General features: G+C 47.3%; 1 protein-coding gene across 6 annotated transcripts; it reads right to left on the bottom strand.

Moving 5' to 3' along the window:
- Nucleotides 1-325: 325 nt before the first annotated feature.
- Nucleotides 326-19229, bottom strand: LOC118566811 (centrosomal protein of 164 kDa-like). Of its 6 annotated transcripts, none has more exons than XM_036150284.1 (28): nucleotides 19136-19229; nucleotides 18679-18762; nucleotides 17834-17945; nucleotides 16095-16320; nucleotides 15622-15789; nucleotides 15421-15549; nucleotides 15243-15323; nucleotides 14464-14568; nucleotides 9850-10866; nucleotides 9317-9370; nucleotides 9104-9240; nucleotides 8457-8984; nucleotides 8219-8350; nucleotides 7838-8033; nucleotides 7459-7536; nucleotides 7122-7244; nucleotides 6860-7003; nucleotides 6662-6745; nucleotides 5523-5591; nucleotides 5179-5438; nucleotides 4836-5009; nucleotides 4570-4747; nucleotides 4366-4473; nucleotides 4012-4114; nucleotides 2797-3168; nucleotides 2639-2711; nucleotides 2441-2560; nucleotides 326-810 (listed from the first exon to the last, which is right to left on the bottom strand). In XM_036150284.1, exons 2-28 carry the CDS (start codon nucleotides 18755-18757, stop codon nucleotides 714-716), a joined length of 4947 nt encoding a protein of 1648 aa, XP_036006177.1. In that variant the 5' UTR covers nucleotides 18758-18762; nucleotides 19136-19229; the 3' UTR covers nucleotides 326-713. The 6 variants fall into 6 exon arrangements, with proteins under 6 accessions (XP_036006177.1, XP_036006181.1, XP_036006179.1 ...); XM_036150288.1 differs by having other exon boundaries at nucleotides 2639-2705; XM_036150286.1 differs by having other exon boundaries at nucleotides 2797-3165.
- Nucleotides 19230-24704: the final 5475 nt, after the last annotated feature.

The following is a 24704-nucleotide window of genomic DNA, read 5'->3' as shown; positions in this document are numbered from 1 at the left end:
GGGCTTTGACTAGGCCACTCTCACACATGATCAGGTTTTGATCTAAATCCCTCCATTGTGACTCGAGCTGCACATTAAGTGCTGGTTGTCCTGCTGGAAGGTGAACCTTAACCACAATCTCAAGTCTTTTGTAACCTATTAACAAGTTTTCCTTCACAGTTCCCATCTTATTTAGCTTCAACAACCATGTCCAGCTTCCCTGCACTGTGTCTGTTGACAGGAAAACCATTAATAGTTTTCCTGTCAACAGACTCACCCAGCTGAGCTACGGGTCTCCAGCAGCTCCTCCAGTTTATTTATGACCAGAAAGGAAGAAAATACAACATTCAAGTATAAAAAAATGGTACATTTAATAAAAATAGAATATTTACACACTAGCACAATATGAGTATGCAGCAACTGGCTGCTGCTCTGTAAACACTAAAGGAGTAAAGAACACCTTTTTTTTTTTTTAAGCAGTTAACCACCAGCTAATTGATTTTTGCTGCTGAAGTTTAAAAAAAAAAAAAAACTATTAAAAGCCTTTCTCTAAGTGCCTTAGACAAGAAACTGGTATAAAATGTAACCTGCACATAGTTTTAGGAGTAATGGGGTCCCGGCCTGGCCCAGGTCCACAGCGGAGGAGGCGGTACATCCCTGAAGACCTTTAAAAGAGTCCTTGTAAACATGGCTTTGCCGACACGTCACGGCGTCGGGTTGTGTGTGGGTCGTCCTCAGTGGTGATAGACTCTGATCTGGTTGTTGTCGTCCAAGCCCAGCTGGACCAGTCCGTTCTTGGAGGAAGCAGCTCGGTATCGGGTGAACAGAGGTCTGGAGGGCTGAGTTAAAGGCAGCGATGGACACCAGTGACGAGGGGAAGGGGGTTACCGCGGAGCTGCTCAGAGGCAGGAAGTTCATACTGATGTGGCGCTTCTAGTGGTTTAGATGAAAAGTTTTTTGTTTTATTTTCAGTGTGGAATGATGCCACAGCACACCAACGATCTGTAAGAACAAGATGCGCCTACGAGTCAGATTCTCTGTCTCCACACACGACTTCGCTGATATTCTGTTAAACCTCAGCAAGTGGCAGACGAGCCACACTCCCTTTGTATCCGTCGAAAAGCTTCTGGCCCGCTTTGTTTGCTACAGTGACCTCTAATACACAACATAATTAGGTCTGGGAGACTTTTGGGAAGCTTCTGAATTGGCATTTCCATCCCTCTGACTTCGGTCTTATAGGAAGTTTCTGAACTACGTTCATCATGTGGGTCCATGCCAGAAAGCCAGGAAGCTTTAAAGGAGTTCTGCCACGTCTGCCCTGAGGAGAGGTCAAATATCCAGCCAGAGGCACGCATGGAAGCTAACTGGTGGCAACAGAAAGCTTTTTGTTCAGATATGCATACATTTGAACCTGTTTCTATCATTTTGGCCATGTGTGGATTTAATGAATTCCAATTTGTAGGCGCTACACTTGCTTTTTAAACCCACTGAAGCAGATTGTCCAATCATTTGGAAAGGGGACGGTTCAAATAAACCAGTCATACAAATATGACATTTGTGTTGACTGTTCCTGTTAAAGCAGACATTTCTTACAGCTCTGACTGATATCTGTCACTGATTCTGATTTACCGGCAGATCCAACTTGTCCCTGCGTTGTCCCTCGCTTGCAGCCTTTTAAAGGTGCGTTCATGCCAAAGCGAATGATTTCCATGTTCTCCCTGCATGAAGCTCCAGGGAGCACTCGCCGACGCCGTTTTTCAGCTTTCCGCATCACATACAGCAGTGGTTCCCAGACTTTTCTCTTTGGGCCCCCCTGTGATTTAAAAGAAAGTTTTCACCCCCCTCCAACCAATCTGTTTGACAAAGAAAAGCCAACTGCAGTAAAACCCAACGATAAAACAAACGTCTTCTTTAAATCACAAACTACCGCTTTTAAAGTGTAATTGTTGTGAGTTTGACCGTCTATTTTACTGCACAGTTGAATTCAACATTGCCATCAATCTCTATTTCTGAAATAACCTCTTAACATTGGTTATTTTTCCAGTCCATTTCTACCATGACCCCCCTGCAAGCCCCCCCACTTTGGGAACCACTGACGTACGGCAACGAATCACTGTATAAACTCAATGCCCGCCACGGTGAGCTGAACACAGAAGGATCTGGAAAGCGGATAGACGCCCCTCCACTCTGATGACGCGGTGAAGCGAGCTGGCCGAAATTTCACCGCCTTGTCCACGCAAATTGTTTGCGAGAGAGAGAGAGAGGCGTAGCGTCAAGCGATCCACTCCCTGTTCCTGTTCGGTGTAAACGCACCTTTAAAGGTTATTCAGTTTTTCTTCTTATCCACTGAGAAAATATTCATTTATTTCAATTCAGTCAGCTACTCCCCCCACAAAAAATGCTAATCTGTACAAATAGTGGTTGCAACCTAGTTTTTGGGTTTTTTTTATATAAAGGATACATGCTGGGGTCCTTCCTGCGCAGGTCCAGCCACTTCCTGTTGCTGTCAATCAGCCCCTGCAGCCTCTGACCGTCCAGCTCCGCTGACCTCTGCGTCGCCTGGCGGCCGCGGCTGTGCTCGCTTCCACACGCACAGAAACACACTTCAGGCATCACCGTGCAGCAACGATCGACTGCGTCATCAAACGGCGTGCATTACCTGACTGCAGGGTACGATGGATAAGAGGAGAGGGTTCTGGCGGCGCTGGAGGAGAGCGGGTCGGCGGCTGCTCCTGGAGGACAGAGGAACAGCTCAGGAACCAACGGCGGGGACTAAATGAGCCCGAGCGATCGGACTTTCATGACACGTCGACCCACCGGGGAATATCTGGCTCCATCTGCTGTTCATGAAGTCTGCCGAGGCGGTCAGGCCGCTGCTGATGGGGGTGCTGAACAGGGGGCCGCCTGCTGAGCTGCTCTGAGGTGCCCAGCTCCAGAGCGGCTCTGACAGCCTCTCAGGTGGCGCCGCAGAGCCGGGAGTCACCGGCACCGAGGCGGCGGCGGCTGGGCCCCACGCCTCTGTGCCGAACCTCTGAGGCTGAGGCACGGAGTAGAGGGCGTACGGTGAGCCGTGCTCCCTCTGGGCCAGCGAGCCCAGTGCGCTCAGAACGCTGTTGAGCTGGCCTGAGATGTGCTGCAGGGACTCTGCTAGCTCCTGGACTTTGGCTGGGACGGTGGGGTGGTCTCCTGCTGAGGAGAGGAGGAGACCGGCATGAAGAGTTCAAACGGCACAGAGGACGCACACAAACCACTGCAGCACAGCCGCTGCTGCTCTCCAGCTCATGTGCATCCTCACTCCAGCACCAGTGGCAGAAATCCCTCGCACTGCTTGCTGAGCATGGGGGATTGCTGCAAAGCGAACAGCGTGTTCCCTTAGACAGAAAACTTCGTACCCGTTGCCCTTCTAACTCAAATCTGCCTTAGTTGTCCTTCAATTTATTTCTGCGGGTTTTCAGCTGGACCCGCAGGAATAAACTGAAGTGGATTGCGCGCAGGGACTCGGCATTCACATTAAAAGCGTGGAACCCTACAGAAAAGCTCCGGTCCAGGAGGGACGGCTCTGCTGGGGGCTCGCATGCAGCAAACGTTTCAGGGGCTCACACCTCGATGTTTTATTCACAAAACATCGATCGTATCTGCAGAGCTGGTATGTCTCTGTTCCAGAAGTGTGGAAAACACTGCAAAGTGGGAACTAAAAGTAGGTAAAATCCTCTTGAGATTAGTGTCTTTTTCATTGATTTGAGCGTAAATCAGACAATTTGCTAATTGAATAAGATTTTTGCACTTAAAATACGAACAATTCATCTCCATCTTGTTTCAAGTGCAGGATGACTAATTATCTTAATTTAGGGGTAGAAATTCTAATTCCATTGGCATAAAGTGTTATGTAGCTGCTCAAATCAAGTAAAAATACACTGATTTTAAGAAATTTCTGCTTACTTTTAGTTCCCTTTTTGCAGTGAACACACGTTTAGCACGCAGCAGGCCTGCTAAGAAGGACTCCTGGGTCTTTGCGTGTGACAGGAGCGTCACCTGTGCCGCCCGGCGGCTCCGCGGCGCTGCTGATGTCTGACTCGGTCACGTCGAACGTCACCTTCCTGTCTTCGGCGAGCCGAGATGAATCCTGGAGCATGGCCTGAAAGAACGACGCAACAAAGAAGGCTGGTGGTTGACATTCTGACAGGAAACGCGCACTAAGCAACCAAGCGAGCAAAAAACAACCTCCCCGGTCGGCAGAACCCATTAAAGACAGATCTTTATATAGAGATCTATATAAAAGTGAAACCAGGTGTTTAGTTATGCTCCAGCGACTCAGATATTTCCCACTCATTGGTTAAAAGACGTCTGTGGCAGAAGCAGCTCAGAATGACGTGTGCTTCGCCTCACCTCCTCCGCCATGGAGCTCTCCAGCTGCTGAAGCTGCTCCTCTTTCCTGCGCAGCAGGGAGGCTCCTCTCTGCACCGTCCGCTGAAGCTCCGCCACGTCTCTGGCCTCCTGACAGGATCGGGGGGGAAACAATCAGTAATCAATGGCGGTGCAGCTTTTAACGATCAGCCCCACCCGGCCGGTTGTAAGAGCCCCTCCCTGCACCTGCTGGAGGGTTCTCATCCCCTCCTCGGCCGCCCCTCTGAGGGCGGGGTCCTGGGCGCCGCCGGTCTGGGCCGCCCGCAGCGCCGCCTGCCTCTCCACCAGCCGGCTGCTCTCCCTCTCCAGGAACTGCTTGGTCTTCTGGATGGAGGCGCCGTGTGAGGAGACGTACTGCCGGAACCTGCGAACAAAGTCACCTTTGGCCTTTTAGCCACTCGGGAAAGCGGCGCTCTGGAGTCCGCGTCGCTCGCCGCGTCGTTTCTGCTTACTCGTTGATGCTGCTGTGGCTGTCCGGCGCAGAGGAGAGAGGCGGCTCGTCCAGCTCCTCGACGTGCAGCGAGCGCTCGGTCCTGTCGTCGGAGGGCGCTGCCGCCTCCTCGGCCTTGTTTCGGCTCCGCTCCGGTTTGGCCAGCGCGCTTCCGTCTTTGGCTTGTTCCAGCTCGCTGGACAAAACAAAAACCTCCTTAAAGTTTAGCTTACGTTTTGAGGCGTTAACGTCAACCTCTTGTTCTCACATCTTTTCAAACCAGAGTTAAAGTTTAAAGCAAAATGCTTTAAGACAAACCAGCGCTTCTAGTGTTACACTGTTCCCAGTACAGAGGCTGTTCAAACCTGAGTCTGCAGGCCAGGCGGTCACATCGCTCCTGCAGCAGCGCCACCTTGCTCTCCAGCCGCTCCCTGTCCTCCCTGGCCCTCCTGCTCTCCTCCCTGGCTTTGTCTCGCTCCTCCCTCATCCTCTCTCTCTGATCCTTGGCCTCGTCCCTCTCCTCCCGGGCGAAGTGAGAGATCTGCCGGGCTTGGGCCACCTCCTCCCTCAGCCTCTGCAGCTCCTCGTTCAGCTGGTCTCTTTCCCGGACCAGACGAGGTAACGCCTGAGGGAGGCACGGGGGGAAGCGTGTTGGTGGTCGGCACAGACGACTGAGAGTTAACCGTTAAACGGCGGGAAAAGCTCGCACCTCGAGCTGTCTGTCCAGCTCCTCCTCCTCGTCTCCGAGCTTCTTCCTCCTCCTGTCAAGATCTGCAGCCTGACAGGAAAAGCAGACGATCAGTCTGGGTAGTGCTGGTGTGAACCTTGAAACGTCAGCCTTCTAAATATCTTGTTGGGATTGTATCTGACAGGCCAACACAAAATAATAACTAGAGTGGTTCTTTTGGGGGAGCTGCAGAGCTTCACAGCTCAGGTGGGAGACTCTGTTGACAACGTAATCATCAGCGTTGCACTCAACAAATCTGAGTTAGCCCTTGTTGTGATGGAGCGCTCACACCAAATGCGATACAGCTCAATTTTCCATCACCTGCCATTGATCGCTTTTACTAAGCGAGTCACGGAGCGGAAAGCCGAACAACGGCGTTGTGGTTCCGCAAGAAGCACCATCTGCAGATGTTTGTGGAGCGCGATGGCTTCCAGCGGGTGTTTCCAGGCCCAAGCATGAAGGGCTGCTGGCCGGCATAGAGGGACACCTCCTCCTGGAACAGTGATTTCAATCCAGGACCCAAAATACAGGCTTTTTGGAGAGTGAATCCATTGTTGTGCAACAGAATTGTTTTTTTGTTTTTTTCCCCTTAACGTGACGCAAATTGGCTGAAAAGTTCAGATTTTTTAACTTTAACGCTGTAATAACGCCCCCTAGGGGTTGGGAGGTATATCGATATTGAAAGCCAGAATATCGATATTAAATCGTTTTTAAAAACATCAATATTAATCTTTGTATTATTTTTTATGCACAGGCCTACCGGCCAGCTGGTCAGAGTCGACTGGAATTTGGATGGAGATCAATAATGGCGTAAAAGCTGCTCGAGGCTGGAAACCAGACTGGAGAGCGGGGCAGAGGTCTGCCTCTCAGCAGACCAGCCCTAAACACACGGCCAGAGCTACAGTGGGGTGGTTTAGTTCAAGCCACGGTTTGGTTTTAGGGTGGCCCAAAGTCCAGAGCTAACTGGGAATTTGTAGCCTACTGAAGGCAAGGCAGATTTTTCTACAATTTTCTGTTGGTTTATCACATAAAATCCCAGAAAATACACAGACATTAGAGGCTGTTAACAGGAAGTGACACGATTGGCCTGCGAAGCACTGTCTAGAATTAGAGAAAGAAACCTTGGTTTGCAGCAAGACTTCCTGGCTCTTCAGCTCTTTCTCTCTCAGCTCCAGCCTGTCTGCTAGATCCCGCAGCTCTGACTCCTGCAGGAGAAGGTCAGATCGTTGCGTTGTACGGAAAGCCTCTCAGTAATATGTGGCAGGAGGACGGATACTTCAGCCTCTTAAGAGAAAACCCGCGGCCCCGTTTGGTCTCACCTTGCGCGAATGAGCCAGCTGAGTCTTTTGGAGCTGCCCATCGAGCTGCAGGCGGAGTTTCTCCAGCCGGAGGTCGTGTGATGCCTGGAGGCGCTCTCTGTCCTCCTGGAGCGTATGCAACAGGCGCTCCCTCTGAGCGCTCTCCTAGAACACGAGCAAGCACAGGTGCTATAAATGCTCACCTCATAGCGCACAGGAGGATCTTATTCCTCTCCAGAGTACTGAGGTGCGAGGCGTGGCTGAGCCTGTTCCCATGTCTGACCTCGTCCAGGTATTTCTCTCTGATGTCGTTCATCTCCCGCCTGTGGTCGTCCTTCAGCTGCTCCAGCTTCCTGTCGTGGTCCCGCTGCACCTCGTCGCGCACTTCCTGCAGCACGTCGCTCAGCTGGGCCGGCCGTGGAGAGGGTTCGGTTCGCAGGAGGACAAGAGCGCAGAGCTTAAGTGGGAACCCGAGCCTCGGGGCGCCGGCTCGTGTTTACGCAGGAACACGGATGGTGCTGATGACAGCGCTCTGTGTGTGTGTGTGTGTGTGTGTGTGTGTGTGTGTGTGTGTGTGTGTGTGTGTGTGTGTGTGTGTGTGTGTGCGTGTGCTCCCTAACCTCTCTGTGGTACTCTGCCAGCTGGTGTTCAGGTCGGGGACTGACTATCAGCTCCCTCCTCCTCTCGGTGCTGTTGACCTTCGTACAGACAGAAGCTTGTAAACACAGACGGATCTTTGATTTGTTTTGGCTGCAAGATCCATCAAAGCAGCTCAAATGTCGACTTTTGGATGGCGCTGACGTTTGATGTTGGGCCCGAGCGGAGGCCGTCGCATTCGGCCGTTTACCAGGAGCCAGAGCTACTAACTACGGGGAGTTTTCTGCTTTTAGAGACGGCTTTGTCTAGAAGGAGGTTGCTGGTGAGCTGCAGAGTCACGCAGGGATTCCTGCACCAAACAATTTAAAAACAAAGCGCCTTTTAAGCCTCACGCTCGCTCACCTCCTGCTTAAGAGCGTCCACTTTCTCCCCCCTCTCCCTCTCCAGCCTCTTCCTCGTGGCCTCCAGCTCCTCCTCCGACTCCGCCTGCAGGCGTTCCACGTCCTGCTTCTTCTGCGCCTCCAGCCGAGCCCGGGTGGCGGCTCGCTCCTCCTCCAGGGCGACGCGTAGCTCCTTCAACGTGGCCTCGCTCTCGTCCCTGAGGGTATCAGACAGACAGCGGCCTTAGCTTGAGGCCAGCACGATGAACAGAAAGGTGCACCGAGGTAAAAACGGGTAACAACTTGAGCATCACTTTGTGTCGGTCTATCGCCGCCTATAACAGCCAGGTGGCTGTAACGTGACGGGATGTGGGGGGGGCAGCCGGTGCTCCGCAGGTCCCACCTGAGCTTTCGCTGCTGCTGCTCCCGCTCCTCCCTGACGGACTGCCTCAGCTCCTCCAGCGTTTTATCGGCCTCCTCCTTCAGCCCGGCCTCCTCCTCCCTCCTCTTGGACAGCAGGTTCTGCCGCAGCTCCCTGGAAGCACAGTCGCGGCGTGAACAGCAGGAAGACGCGCTTCCGAGGTCACGGTGGATGTACCTTTAGCCACCATGCAGTCCTGATTGACTCGGCCAACACCTACCTCAGCCTTTTCTCACTTTCCTCCCTCAGTTTCCTTTCCTCCGCCTCCTCCTCCCTCCTCAGTTCCTCCTGAAGGAGACGCATCCTCGTTTCCCTTTCCTTCAACAAACGCTGCCTCTCCTCCTCCAGCCCTTGCTCGAGGTCCCTTCTCAGCCTCTCCGCTTCCTCCCCCATTTCCTCCTCCTTTTGCCTCATACTCCCCTCCTCCCTCTCTGCCCTCATCTCATCTTTCTTCTCCTTTTTCTCCATCCGCGCTTTCCAGTTCGGCTCTTCTCCCAGGGAACTTCCTGGCCTCTTGGAGGCGGGTTCTGCATCTTGGACCGGGGCGTCTAACGCCCGGCCGAACCGACCTCTGGAGGTTTCGGGTCTCTGCAGCCCCAGAGTCCCACCGAGGCTTTGTGTCTTGTGAGGTTTGGGGGACCTTTGTTCTACGGAGGAGGAGCTGGATTGTGACCGGTCGGACTGGTGGAGGACAAGTCGATCAACTTCATGAGCTGCTGGCTCGTCTTTGCCTTGAGAAGGGAGCGGACTGAGGAGATGGCGAGAGAGGAGACGGCGTTACGGTCGTTCCACACTTAAGAGAAGCACTAGAGCAAAGAAATCTTTAAAGTGACTAATATCGGCAGTAATATCCAAAGGGGAAATAACCTCCTGGTGACGTCCGTCTTTGCCTGGCCTCCGCCCTCGCCCCCCGCCTCGTCCTCTCCGGTCTCCTCCCTCTCATCCTTGTCCAGCGGACTGATGGTGCCGGACAGATCGTTGACGTCCAGAACCTTCTGCGACAGCTTTAGAGACAGAGAACCAGAAGCTTCCTCAGTGTTTAGAAATCAAACAGCCGGGTTAGCGGATGACGAGTGTTACCTTCAGATCCGCGGAGGAGGAAACCTCTGCAATGCTCTTGTTGGGCCCAGATTCCTGCAATAAGACAAACACACTCAGTGGAAAAGGCAACGCCGCCGAGCCTCTGCACAAACACGCAGACAAACGAACAAACGAAGACTGGACCAGGACCGAGGGAGGGCGGACATGCAAGCAGAGTTCAAGGCTGGGCTGCAGGCAGCACCCCTCTGAAGACGCCTAGAAGCAAAGCGAGTACGCTGATGTGGGGGAGGTGTTGGCCGGAACCGAAGGTCCCGTCTCTGACTGACCATCTCAGGTAAAAAACCTTGGACAAAAACGCAGGGCGCTAATCTGTACTGCCGATGGGAGCAGGGACCGAAACCTTCCAACCCAGTCCTCAGGGGCTCACGCAGATTACCCGTTGACGAGGGTAATCCGCTCGCATGCATGAGGAATCACAGCAACGCCACTCAGCCCCCGAGGCGCTGGAGTTGGACGTGGGGAGCTACATGCACCTGCTGGCAGAGACCGGAGGAGGCAACACCGAGCCCTACCTCTGCAGGAAGGGAGGAGGTGGTCCTCCGTCCTAGCCCGGCGGGCTGGGCATGAGACGGCCCCGCCGTAAACACCTCAACGACTTCTTCTTCGCTTTCTGACGCTCCTGGTGGAGCTCGGCCCTCTGACTCGTCCTCTATCTCCACTCCTTCCTTCCACGTCTCTTCTCCTTCGCTGCGCACACATCTTTCTAGAACCTCGTCTGGAGTCTCTGTCTGTTTTCTGCGGCTTATGGAGCATCCCTGCAGAGCGCCGTCACTCTCCCCCTCCTCGTCTCCTTCCCCTTCCTGCCCCGTTTCACGAGTCTTTTCCTCCTCTGGCTTCTCGGTCTCACCCGGAGGTTCATCACTCACGTTTCTCTCAGCCTCACCTCTCCTTTCTTCTGCTTTGCCCATCTTCTCAGTCATGCCATCCTTATCTAAACTGAGGCATTCTTCAGCCACTTCATCCTCAGATTCAGACTCTTCCACTTCTTTCTCTCCATCATTCCCACCCATTACATCCTTCTTGGTCTCGTTGCTTTCAGTCTTCTCGTCTCTGTTCTTGCTCTCATCATTCTGGCACTTAACATTTCCTTCTAACTCCTCGTTCTCTTCACTTTGTTCTCTCCTCTTCTGTCCACTGGTGTGACTAGTGCTGTCTGGAAAGTCCTTTGCTTCATCTTTGCCAACACTGAATCCCTCCTCCAGCTCGTCACCTTCTCTCTCTTTACTTCCCTTCTGATGCTCGTCCACTTCTTCCTTTTCTTTTCCTTGGCTTAGATCATCTTGCGTCTCTCTTTTAGTTCCAGCATTGTTCTCAGTCCCTGCCTCTTCGTCCCTTTCCATCTTTACTTTCCCTCCTGTCCCATGATCTTCGTCAACTTCCTCATCATCCTCCCCTTCATTTAACTCCCTCTCTCCCTCCTGTTCTGAGTGTTCAGACTCAGGGGTGGTAGCACCAGCTCCCTCCTCACTGGCTTGGCTTCTGCCGCCCGCCCCGGCTGAGAGGTGGACGCGGCGGCCCCTTAAAGAGTCCTTGTTGGAGGGACAGAGGAAGAGCGGTCCATCCATCCGAAAACACAAAGGAAGGCGTGCAGAGACACAAAAGGGCAGATAGGGGGCGGGAGTGGGAATCAGGCAGACAAAAAGAGAGTGACTCCCACAGAAGGACAATAAAAGGCGGGACATTACTTAGACAGTTGCATGCAAAACTGACGGTGCATGCATTGGACAAACTTTCTAACATGAAGAAATTCCCATGGATGCTGAAATAGCTAAAGAAGCCTGGTAAAAAAAAATAAAGTACACTCTCTTTCGAATCTAAAACTTTACATGTCGGAGCATAATAAAGAAAACTATTAAGAACCTAGTCTGGTATCAAAAAAAAGTAAATGTTATACATAAACTTTGGTCATCCCGTCAGCGGCACGGGGATCCCTCAGGGTCGTGTGCTCGGTTCATTGTCGATCACACTGTTAACACACAGGTATGTGCATCAACACGTGACAAAAACCATTTCAATTGCAGATGATACTACAAGAGTGGGACTGTGGCGTAAACCCAAATACAGGGAGGAAGTCAAACAGGTCCAGGCCTGGTGCAGAGACAACAGCCTCGTACTCAAGTTGGACCACACAGAACAGACTGCTGTCGTTGAGGAAACTGAAACACCAGGATCTTCATAACGTTCCACAAAGCTGTGGGTGTTACCGCGCTGATGTCGTGCATCCTAGCTCAGCGTTCCAGCTTTAAGATTGCAGAAAAGATCTCCTTGCAGAGAACAGTGAATGGAGCGGAAAAGATCGATGGATTGCATCTACCATCTATTTTACATATGTTTTGAATTATCTGTTGAAAATTCCAGATAAACGTCATCTGGTTTTGTTACACATGTTATTGTAAGAGTACAATAAAACAAGGATAAATTAATTTGATGCAAAACATTGTATCGGGTCACTGAGGTCTGTAGGAACTAGTTTATATACAGCTCTCAGTGTGACATCACAATATAGTAAAAGATATAAAGATTGTTTTTATTTCTTCTCTAAGTATTCTTTTTAACATTTACGGCTGTGTTTAGCACTCACTTCTCAGGGGTAAATCGTTTCACTTGGTTTTTGCGAGATAAACGACGACGAAGCGTGAAATAGGTAGGCTAGGACATGAAATAATAAAGGTACATAAAACTTAAAAGTGAAAGAGGGTGTACTTCGTCTTAAAGCCAGGATGAGTGAACAATTAAAAAGAAACAACAATACACAGTGAAGCCCAAAACTATTGTCATACAACCAGGAAGCTTGTTTCTGACAAGAAACGAAACTAGTATCAAAAGATAATAACATATGGTAAAAAGGAGTATCAATTTAGGAATAACAATATTTTATGCACTAGGGTGCCTTTTTTCCCTCCATTTTCCACAAAATAAACTTTCCTTCCACAGATATATCTCTGGTAATGAGATCAATGTCTTTAAAGTTAAAAGGCACCCTTGCCATCACCCTAATTTTAAACTCCGGTCGAATCAGGACCATTAAAAGATTACTTTAAACCAAATCTGCAAGGGGTATGAATATTTTTGGGCTAAACACTGGTCCCAGATTTTTTTTTAACACACAGCTGCTGATTACACAACAAAGGTCTGAGGAAGTCATTTACAAGCACAACGTATTTATTTCAGCACTGAACTGAAGCACTAGGTCAGTGGGGAATTTCTCCAGGAAAACTCTTCAGTTGTGATGAAAGAAGAGTTGTCCTATTCTCACGTTAGTTACATAAAATCAGTGACAAAGAGTAGATTAGATTCATTATGTTGGCTGCAGGGATGTCCCGATCGCAGCATTTTAAACGTTCAGTATTCAGAGTCTCTGAGTAAACAGCAAACAGAACTCCTCAACCCTGTTGGTGGCGTACTGCGACTGTCAGCTGCACCCCCAGTGAGCCATGTATGGCCATTAAAAATAAATAAAAACAAAAATATGTCTTTTTCATATGCAGGGCTTGCAAATCCGTCTAATGGGCCAATCAGATGGAGCCCTGCCAGTGTCATGTGACCTGTTTTGTGCGTGGCGCTCAGACGGCTTTCGATGTATGAGAAGGAGCTGGGTAGAGAGCGGCTGAAACACTAGTCTATACATGTTAGGAAATGTTATCAAAGCAGAGAACTGAGATTATCAGGAGAAATGAACATCTTTAGAGATTCTTGGTTGTTATGAGTCCAATTACAGAATCATATCAAAAGAGGGAAAACAAGCTAGCATTAGAACAGCACTTCAGCTAACTATTTGGCATGAAAACATGCTTTCACTGAAGACGAGCTGTGTGTGTGTGTGTGTGTGTGTGTGTGTGTGTGTGTGTGTCATCTCAGGTACTGAATATCTTTAAAAATGTCCTGTTGGGACATCATATCTGTCACGGTAAAGAGAACACGCTACTGGAGGTATCAGGAAGACGCTTGCCGTCTCTGGGTTGAATCCAATACTAGTAAAGAACGGAGTGTGTGTCATGTTATTTTAAAAAATATTTTTAAAATGTGAATTTATATGGACTGATATTACCTTTGCATGATTTCCCTACATCGTGCACCTTTAACATTTAATGGCATTGAGAGGATCCGGTCTCAGTATCGGCACATGCCTCTTCTCACAGGACTCTGATCAGTAATGGGTAGGGATGCACCGATATGACAATCTGGGCTGATATCGACATCCGATATTAATATTCCTGTTATGTCCGATAACCGATGAGTGTGTGTGTATTTAACAGAATTTTTGAATGTGGGTTATAGTCTAGACATACATGCTGCTTTTCTTTCGACACTGTGAAACCAAGCTGCTGACATCTCTGCTTCATTTAAATAAAAATAATAATCCTGGCTGCAGTGAATTACTGTCACGTGGCCAATAAAAAACCAAAAACAACGCATGACTAACCCCATCTCCTCCCTCTCCTGGAACACAGGCACAAAGCGCAACCAAATGGAAATAAACATCGGTTGTTAGTGCGGGCCCAGCATTACTTATCCGAACGACGCCGATATGTTAAAAAATGACTAACTTCGGCCGGTGCCGCTGTTAATGGCGATATATGGTGCATCCCTTGTAATGGTGACAAACATTTTGATCGGGACATCCCCGGTTGGCGGTGGAGAAGCATGCCAGGGATGCTTCAGCTCAGACGGCGTAGCAGTAACAGTGACAGTAGGAGGACAGGAGGACAAAGAGGAAGGCACAGTAAAAGCCGTGCCCATAGGACAGATCCCAGCAGCACAGCAGCTGCAGAAGGGGGAAGGTTGGGGGGAAGGTTGGGGGGGTTTAACGTCAAAAGACAAGAGAAGGAATGACACATGGTTTAAAAAAAAACACAGCAGCACAAAATGGTGAGAAAAGAAAACCAGCAACCAAAGACATGACAACTTTTCTGAGCCAAGTATTCGTGTGTTTCTGATATTTTTGTTAGGGGGAAAAAAAAAGCTGAACTTTCAGGTCATTTTGGATCTTAAAAGAAAAACACAACGTTAAAATGCGCTATAGCCACTATAAACACAAAAACGGTGACGGAAAAGAGTCGAGCTGAGAGCTTTAAATGAATGAGACGGCGCGGTGCCCACCGGAGGGCGAGAAAGTCTGCGTTTACCTGGTGGGACGGTGGCTCGGGGCTGTGGTCTCCCGACCGGGCCAAGTCCTGCAGCTCCGGCTCCGTCCTCTCCTCGGCTGGCGTCGCACCGCTGCCGTCGCTGTCCTGATCGAAACGTGCGCACAGAACACGCACACTTTTTTTTTTCCCTGAGACTATCCAAGCTCTTTAAAACGCGTTTACCGAACCGCTTGGCTACACCGAGGGCCCCCAGAGAAGATTTTTAAAAAGCTTTACGGCTGGTTCACACGGCAGGCTTTTCAAAGCCTGAGATATCAGATGGGAAATCATGCGAAATAATCATGGACGACCAGGAAGAATAATAGGGATTGTTTGTGGACTGATTTTAACGGAGAAAATACGTAAGAAAAAGAAAAGCTGTTGAGAAGAAGTGGAGACAACGCGAAGTGGAGACAACGCGACTGGGGGGCTCTACGCTTCCTGTGATGTGAAATGGAGGCGACTTTCTGATTGGTTAGCCAGGCTGCATGCTCGTTTTTCCTCAGGGAGCACCACACATGCTAGGATATCGGGGTAAGACAACCCAACATGTTGGACATCCCCGATTTGAGATCTGAGCGGTCCCGACGTTCCACCGAGCGGACCCGATCACTCCTGACACGCCACACACAGCAGGAATGTCTCTTAAAATTCTCTTAGGAGGTACGCCGATAATCGGCGCCTCTCAGGAAGGGGGAGATCGAGGCGGAAATGGGGCTCAGAATCCTGCCGTGTGAACCAGCCCTCACATCCATCCCCTGATGCGTCGACCCGTCTACCTCATATTGCAGGCCTCCTCCCAGAGCGTCCAGGTCCAGGTGGAGGTTCTTCAGCAGCCTGTCTGATCCGGAGGGACTCAGCTGAAAATAGGACCGGTTCCGGTTTGGTGAGGGGGGAAGAAAAAAAAAGAAAAAGAAAAAAAAGAATTTCTTAAAAACAACAGAAATGTTCACCGACCTCATTTTCAGACATTTTCTCATCATCGTTGCCGTCGTCCTGGTCGTAGTGTAAGCCGTGCAGAGTGAGCGCGACCCTCTCCCCTTTCCTGGTGCCCAAAACACTCGCCGCCCCACCGCCTCGAGGACCCTGGCAAAGAAAAGAGCGATATGTTCGCCGCTAACAAACGACGGGGCACCTTTATTCTTGGTAGGCGCTTACCAGAAGGGACGTCTTCTTGAGAGGTTCCAGCCCCGCCGAGCTGCCGAGGGACCCCCGGACAGACGGGCCGGGCCCAGAGGCGGGGCCCTGGCCCGAGGCGTCTAGACCTCTCAGAGGAGCCAAGGCGGACAGCGGGGACGGCAGCGGCCCCAAAGATGAGCTCAGCGCCTACAGGAAGAGGAAAGGGCAAAGTTCACACCGTCCTTTTCACACTTATTTAAAAGGTTAGTAGGTCAGGCGAGATGACCCATGTTGTAAATCAAGTTTTATTTTGTAGAAAATAATAATAAAGTGTTTATTTTTGTATTTCATGATGCACTGAAAGGGTTAGATCTCACAATTTCCCTGCTAGAAATTCATCACATTAAAAGATCACTCATCTTAAAATTATTATTGAGACCCTAAAGAATGTCTAAATATAAAGCTTCAAATTGTTCTAGAAACAACGTAATGATCCAATAAGAGCCGCTAACCGCTGAAGTCTTCGGCGGCTCCTTCTTCTTCTTCTTTTCTTTCTTCTCCCTCTTTTCTTTCTTCTTCTTGTCCTTCTTAGCCCCCCCGCCGCCGGCAGGGCCTGTGAGCTTGAGGCGCTCGCGCTCCTGGCTCGCCATGCAGCGGTAGTGCTCTTCGCAGGGGTGGTCCCAGGTGGACTGGCCCGTGGAGAAGTTGAAGTAGTAGATGTCCCCCGTCACGTCCTGGCTGCGTCCGAGCGGGGGAGAGGAAAAAGTAGGGAATCAGTTTGAGCTATAAAAAAAAAAAACACGCTTAAAGCTTATGGTCTCACTCTGACCTACGACTAGGCAGTAACTATTTCAACTGGTTCGGCCATTTAGCTGGTTTTCTATCAGCTCATAATTGCGAGCACTTTTTTTAGACTTTATGGATTAGATTGAATCTATAATCTTTTGATATTAAAATGCAATCTTTTATTCGTTAGTTGAGGTTTTTTTAAACAGCAGCCACTGTTGATGAAGATGTATGATTGTGTTCAAAGTGCTTTGCAAAGGTTACAGGCAAAAGTATTTCTGTTATTCATGTCAGGTCACGACCACCGCAATCAAGGTAAAAAGACTTTAGTGTTTAAATGTGTTTTTTTTTACTTATTTATTGATCTATTTTTTTTATAGATTTTTTTATAGATTAAAAAAATGACCAAAAAAAATATATATATATATATTATTAAATAAATAAATAAAAATAAAATAATAAATGTGTTTCTTAATTTTGCTGCTTTTAGTGCTTTGCTCTGTTTTCTAGTTGTTTTTATTTAGTAGGAGATGGAGATGGAAAAATGTCAAGTGCAGCAAAAAGTCAATAAATTATTATTAACATTGTTATTATTAGTGTTATTATTATAAACAACATTATGAAGACAAAGGAAGACATCAGGAAGGTCAGTAATATTGAGCAGACGTCTAAAGTTAGGTTGTGGTATTAAACAATATGCCACGCTTTGGTCATCTCACAAAGTTCTGTTTAATCCATCATCTGAAAAAGGAAAGAGGACGGTGCAAGAAGACCACCGAGACTCGCCTGTACTGACAGGCGAGATCCAAAGAGTCAGCCAAAAGAAAAGACGGTAACTCTGGAGGAGCTGCACAGATCCAGAGCTCAGGAGGTTGAATCGGGTGTTTGGACAGCGACTGGATTTTGAATTCGGTCTTAACGGAAAAGCATCAACAACGAAAGCCATTGTCGATGGAAACTCACAAGAAAGAAAGTGCTCTGGTCACCGGAACCGAACTTTTTCCACCTACGAGCGTGCGGAAAAAAAGACTAACGCTGTACATCGCCTGGAATACAGCGTCTGGTGCTGGCCAGAGAAGCTGGAAGAACCGACGGGGCTAAAAACAGGGCGATCTTGGAGGAAAAGCTGCCAGAGGCTGCTAATGACCTGAATCTGGAGCACAGCTACATCTTCCAGCAGGTAAAGGACCCTGAACATAAAGCCAGGGCTACGGTGGAACGGGTAATTGCTCAAAGCACTGTAACTGAGTAAAACTATCAAACATGGCACACACTGTTGCACTGAAAGGCACAGGGTGCAACTTTACATCCCACCCTGCAGTGGTACTGACAATGAGCTGTTATGATTGACATGTCAACAAAAGGCAAAGACAAATCACTAGCGCCCAGCTGGGGCTAGCCTCCCGCTAAACTAGCTAACTTACAGGCAAAGGCCTTTTTCTGCAGCCGCCTTGTCCTTACTTACCACGGCTTCCACTCGGGAGGCAAGGGGGCCATGATGCCCTCTCTGGCCAACCACAGCAGCTCCGGCTCATTGTCGGGGTCGATGCCAATCTCTCGCGCGTACTCGTGGATCTCTGACCGCAGGGAGACAGAAGAATGTGGAAAAAAAGCTGAATCAAAGGAGGGCCGTTGTTGAATAATAAAAATAAGAGTGTGCCGCTTCAAAAGAGAAACAGAGAGGACGCCAGATTACCGTTGATTACCGATTGTGGTGAACAATATATGTAGCGATACATTTTTGGCTGCATTGGGGTCTGCGGGGATGTGCATCTAAAGGTAAACCTTGAACAGACAGGTTCTAATTTTTGATAAAGATCTACCGTAGGAAATGTGTTGTCATCGTTAAAGAAACGCCATTTTCTGTATATTTTGAGGTTAAAAAAAAAATACAAAAAAAAGAGGATGGACGGGATGTGGATATTTGTGGATAACGATGTAATAAATAAATAAATCATAGTTTTCCAACATAATGAAAAAAAATATTCATTTAAAATGAAACATGACTGGCACCTTTAGCATCATTCTGTTGTGAAAATTAAAAGCAATTATTCCAAGAAAGAAAAAACTGCTAAACCCTGCATTTGTTATCATTATTACATTTAATTAGCATAATAAAAATAGAATTTTGTAGCCAAAGTTATTAAGAGCCACCGTGGAAGGTCCAAAGACACACAGGTTGCAGACCCCTGCTCTAGATCTACAAAAAAATTAAATAAAAACACGACGCAGCTCCCTCTGACCCCCTACGTACATTCACTTCACTATCTGACGCATCAACTTCACTTTACTCTGTCTGTGGCTGTTTACCTTGCTCAGAGGGGATGTAGTTCTCGTCGTAGTCCTCTTCAAGGATCAGCTGGTTTCCTATGAGAGCAGCCGCCGCCATGGTTACTGCGGAGAGAACAGGAGAGCTAGATCACGGAGCACGGAGAGGAGAGGCTGACGCCGGATAGCACGCTGCCGACCGAGGAGCGCCCCGGCGAAGCATCCTACAGGCAGGCTCGCCCCCCTCCGCCGTGCCCAGAACAGGATTATAGGACGAGATGACGGCACGGCTCACAGCAAAGAGTGGAGAACTGCTTCCTAGAGGGAGCCTAACTGAGCCCAAGCGGACGGCTTTGGCGCAAGAATGACAACAAACAACTTCAAACTGTTGCGTTGGACGTTGTGTTTCTGCGTCGAAGAGCTCCGGTGTTAGCTTAGGGCTAGCTCAGCGGGCTTAGTGGTAGTTAGAGGAAGGCTTGTTCGTGGGGGGGTCGTTTACCTTCCTGGCCTTAACCGACTCGTCATCGGGTCTTTTAAGAGTGCCGAGAAGCCTGAAGCCCTCTACGGAAGCCGTGGCATAACCAGGAGCTAACAACGGTTGCAACAGTCACAGCATAAACATCATCTCCATGGACGCTTTCCTGGTTTCCCGGAGAGGAAACCAGGAAAGCTCTCTGACTGGCTGAGCGGCACGAGGCCTTCGAGTGGCCTCGGAACTTCCAGTTTCGCCTAGACGTATCAGTGTCAACGAAAGGAAGAACATTATAATAAATTATGTTAATTATGATCATATTTAGACCAAAGAATGTAATCTTGTCCTATCTTCAGCAAAGCAATGTGCAAAACAAAACGTCTGTTTCTTATATTTTACTGACACTGAGCTGGATTTTCTTGTAGCTTTTAAAGTGGTCTTAATCTCTAGCAATTTATTCAGACGTTAGTTAGTTAGTTAGTTAGTTAGTTAGTTAGTTAGTTAGTTAGTTAGTTAGTTAGTTAGTTAGTTAGTTAGTTAGAACTGGTAATCTAATGTGTGTATTCTAAGATGAAATATAATCAAAGTGGACAGCTAGATTTAGAAAATATGGAAGCCCATTTCAGCCAATCTGATGATTGCCCCCCCCCCCACACACACACACACACACACGTAATTGCAATGTCATCTATTATTATTATTATTATTATTATTATTATTATTATTATTATTATTATTATTATTATTATTATTGTTGTTATTGTTATTATTATTATTACTAATAATAATTGTCCTTTCAGAAACAAACTTCGTTTATTATTATTACTAATAATAATAATAAGAAGAAGAATTTGTTGCAATATCTGGTGGAATTTGTTTATTTATAAACAACTTATTCAGCAAACAAGTTTGTTTCTGAAAGGGCAACTGTAAAAAGAAATCAATTCTGAAAAATACTTTCTTATACAAGTTTGATTATAAAAACAATCTCATGTCGGAATACACACAAAGTCTTCTCAGTAATACATGGTAAAGCGTCTGTTGCTAATCCAGCCATTTTATGACATCTGACCTGCTTGCAGCTTGTTTTTGCTGGTATTTTGAGGATTTCTCCTTGGCGATGAGCTCCACGTCTTTGAGGCCTGATCAGTAGCTCCCCTCCAAAATGTTGATATTACTTCCGGTCAGAAGCAAAAAAAAAAAAAAAAAAAAAAATCCCTAAATCTGCTGTCGGTATAAATACATATTTGTAAATAAAAACGACTACATAGGTATTTCGAAATTAATAGTCATTTCACATAGTTTTTCAAATCTTTGGATGTTTCCTTTTCCTATCAAAAAAGAATCTTGAATCTAAACTTGCCGTATGAGCTATCCTGGACCAAACTGTTAAAGTGAGGGTCTTGGTGGCATGTTCAAGTCACTTTCTGGCTTTACAAACAGTAGAGTATGATTTTCACTGTTACACAATCATTGTTTATTATTATTATCTCTATGCAGCACATTACTGGATTCACGGATGATGGCAGAATTGCAGCTTCAACAGTACGAAGACCAAACGTGCTGTGGTACTCCAAGCTTTGGCCACAAGAGGGCAGATGAGGACATAAATTCAGTTCAGTGACTAAGCAGGTGTAGAAAAATGGATGGATGAGCAGAAAGGTTTTGAAACTCTTTATCAATGACATTTGACTGATACGCTCAATTGTAAATGAAAGCCTGAAAGTTAGTTAGTATGTCCTACTTACTGTGGTGCAAGTGAAGTGTTACATAAAAAAAAAACGCTTCCTAGTCTTTAGTACATCAATGCTGCTTTTGTCTATATTAAAATACAATAAGTCGAGTGTATTTCATGGGTAATACTACAAGAACTAATACGGTGGTTTCCAAAAATCCCTCCTGACTCGCCCACACGCATGAAGAGCTGCTCTTCCCTAAAGCTGGGTTTTATTTAAGTATCAGGGTGAATGGCCTCTTCATCTTGAGCAATGCTTTCCAATCACAAACAGGCCTTGAAACTTAGATGACCGACACCTACGCAAAACACACAACGCCGGTGTGCCCTTTGTAACGCATTCAGTTTTGTTGCGAATTACGTGATAGAGGACGTTAAGGTGAAACGGGTTGACTGTGATCCTCTCGTACTTCAGGTCCAGACGTGGGCTAGCCAAGCCCAAAACGTTGCTGGCTTGCTTTGGATCAGCTGTCCTGCTGCTTGACATGAATGAATCTGATCTTAAGGTCAGAAACTAAGAGCAGGGCATTCTCCTTCGGGGTTTTTTGCAACAGAACTACAACCAGGTGCTGAAGCAGTAAAGCAGCCCCACAGCACCACACTGCCTCCGCCATGTCTGACTGTAGGCACCTTCAGTTCTGAAATGCTGTTGGTTTTACACCACATGTAATGAGATGTGTACACCTTCCAAAAAAATCTCACCAGTCCCCAGAATATGTTCCTAAAGTCTTACCGCTGCATTGTGAACACTGATGTGAACTGAGGACAGGGAGGCCTGCAGTAATTTAGCTGCTTTTCTCTGTTCTTTGGTGACCTGCTGGGTGAGTTGTCAATGTTCTCTAGGAGTAAAATAAAAAAGGCTGGCCACTCATTGGAGTGTTCAGCACATTTTCAAGCTTCTTTGGAGAATGATTCCGTTTGTTGGAATTGTCTTGGTAGCCTTCTACAGGCTGAGAGATGTCACGGACCCTGCTTTTCATGTTCTCTTAGACTGGTGGTGTGTTGCCGCTTCAGATCCTTTAACCTGCTTCATGTTGTCACACAGGTTCTGTTATAAGTAAAAATCCTTTTTAGATGCCACGGGTTCTAATTCAATTCAATCCAATAAAAAATAAAATAAAACAATTTTAGGCAGGGGCGGTTCTAGACAGGGGCCAACAGGGGCCCGTGCCCCTGTAGAACTGTTCCTGGCCCCTGTTATGGCCCCTGTACTAAAAACATGGTATTACATTTCTTAGTATGATAAATGCTGACAAAGATACCATGACTGACTGGTCATTTGGATCGGTTGTATTTTTTTCGTTTATGTTATTACCCTATAATAAAATAACAAAATAATTAAAAAATAAATATAAAAATATAACAATAATTAAAAATTAGGCTGTTTCATGTTAAGCTCCCGCTGTATTGAGAAAAGATCAAGTGTCTGCAACCTGCAGTTCCACAGCCACAATTGGCTCTTTGGCTTAATAATATATTAAACGATGAAATGTTGACCTGTTAAGTTTTTTCCCCCCAATCTTTTGTTCTGTGCCCCTGTGAAAAAACACTGGCCTCACCCTGGCCCCCTGCTAAATTTGGTCTAGAACCCCCACTGCCCGTAGAGCAATTCAGTTTTAGCCTACCATTCGTATTAACCAAGACATAAAGACACCAATCAGTCAATCAAGCATTCAGAAACACTGTCAATGACATCATATTGCATTTGCGTACCAGAACAAAGAGCAAATACAGGTCACAAAACATGGGCTAAGCAGGGACCAATGTTCAAGGAGATAATACTACTAATAATAATAGTAATAACAGAGACTTACGAAGCCTGGCAGCAGGTCTGGCAGTAAGCAGACTTGCGTGTGGCTAAAGAAATCCAACCATGTGTAATCTTAGTTAATTCATAGGGACAGGCTTGTTTGGATAGCGTAACAGCTTTTTGTATTTACCCCATACTCGATATTATGTGTTTGATGACCTGAAACATCCCAGTGGGACAAGTGGCCCCGTAGATGTTGACGACAAAAAAGGAAAACTTGCAGATTTTTACCGATCGCTCCAAATGATTTGTTTCTATGGATTTTTAGGTCATGTAGAAAGTATGAAGAGTTCAGCCTCGCTTGCCCTTTTCTTCTCTAAGAATGGCTTCGTTAAAAGTTTGCTTTTCACCCCTTGAGAGGCTTTAAGAAACGGTAAATGAGTCAGTGAGGATGATCGGTCTGGTTGGTTGTCCATCCTGTCCACCATGCTGGGAAGCACAGACACGCTGGGGTCTTTTCTGATTATTAAGACATTCGGGTTCCCTTAGAGCGGGAACTACTTCTAACTCTGAAGAGTGTAAATGAGGTTATGACCGACCCGTCTCGGTAAGTCCCAGCACTTACTGTCCTCGTCAATAAAATGAAATAATCTGAGGAACAGCATCTGGAACAGCAAATGGCAGCAGAAACTCATAAACCTGGAAGATAATGTTCCCTATCACTGATCAAAGAGCCAACTCAGTGCTTGCTGGTTGGCATAGAAGTCGCCCGGGTGTGTCCTCTGTATTCACTGATTGCATTAGCATTTGTCAGCATACTGCCATAGGAGAAAAGAAAGTAAACCTTCAGAACGCAGTAAGAAAATCATGCGATCTTAAGCAGTTTGGATCAGAATGAAATGAAAAAGATCGACGGGGTCTCTTGAACTGTGCTGTGTGTACGATAGAAAAGTCGTTGGTTATCTGGGTTCAGGGTGGATTTTCTGCCTTGCTCTCAAGCTGTCCAGGCCTCAGAGCGTTTGCAACCAACAGCGCCGCTCTGCTAGAGGGACTTTTTTTTTTTTTTTTTTTTTGCAAATGTCTGTATTAAAGAAGAAGTGACCTTAGCAGGTGGGGTGTTGCAAAACCGCGCCATACCGCTAAAAAGACTTGGGTCTAGCAATTTACAACGTTGTGTGCTTTGGAGAAACATAAGCGCGAGCACACTGTTGCTTGCAGCTGAGAAAACCTCCCCTGCTGGTCTGAGAGCGCCGCTCCATCGAGGAGGCAGCTGGAACAATGCGACGACCTTTGAACCCCCAGCTAGCACATGACCAAATGGTGGATTTGCTGATGAAATATTTGGAATACTCTTCATCTGTGTCTGACGGTGATCCACGTTCATCGGGATGGAGGTTGACGTTCTTCAACGTAATGTAACCAAAGCCACAGAAGAGGCAACTGTAAAGCTTCACGTAGATCGACGTCTTCAAATCTTCGTCCAGTTCTGACCCACTTGGGGGGGTGGGGGGGTTGGTGTGACTTTAAAAATGTCTGCTTCCAGCCACGATTACCACAGCAGTGATCTATAGACACAGATCAGCGTGGACGCTGGATCAATGCTCAGCAAAGCAAGAAGTCTCAAAGGTTACTGTTCCAGATAAGTTTCTTCTCTGACGCAACACACCACTAAAGTTTTTCCAAGATCTTGCTAAAGACATTTTTAAGATACCAAGTTCCCTTAGAAAGACCCTTGGTTCTTTTTTATTTTCTTTTTTTGCAAGAGACAGCAAAAGACTCTTGGAAGGTCCAGAGTTCCTTTTGCCAGATCCTAAATGACTCTGCATGATCCTGCAGAAGGTCAGTGAGAGGCTTTAGGCCGGGGACCGTCATTTTAGATGGTTCCCCTGAAGGTTTTCCAAAAAAGCTTTTTTTCTCGATAACCCTGTGGAATTGAATCTACCTATGCTCCTTTAAGACCCAAAGAGCAGTATTAGGTGCAGGAGCGGCTACAGTAATAGTCACGTCAGAGGCAGAAACACCGCATCAGTACTGCCACTCACATGACAACAGAAACATCTAAAGGCGTTTTTGATGAACTAAAAGCCAAATACTCTAAGTCTTTCCATGTC

The sequence above is a fragment of the Fundulus heteroclitus genome, chromosome 18 (assembly GCF_011125445.2).
Source record: "Fundulus heteroclitus isolate FHET01 chromosome 18, MU-UCD_Fhet_4.1, whole genome shotgun sequence".
Classification (NCBI taxonomy): domain Eukaryota; kingdom Metazoa; phylum Chordata; class Actinopteri; order Cyprinodontiformes; family Fundulidae; genus Fundulus; species Fundulus heteroclitus.
This window is presented reverse-complemented; position numbering and strand designations above follow the sequence as displayed.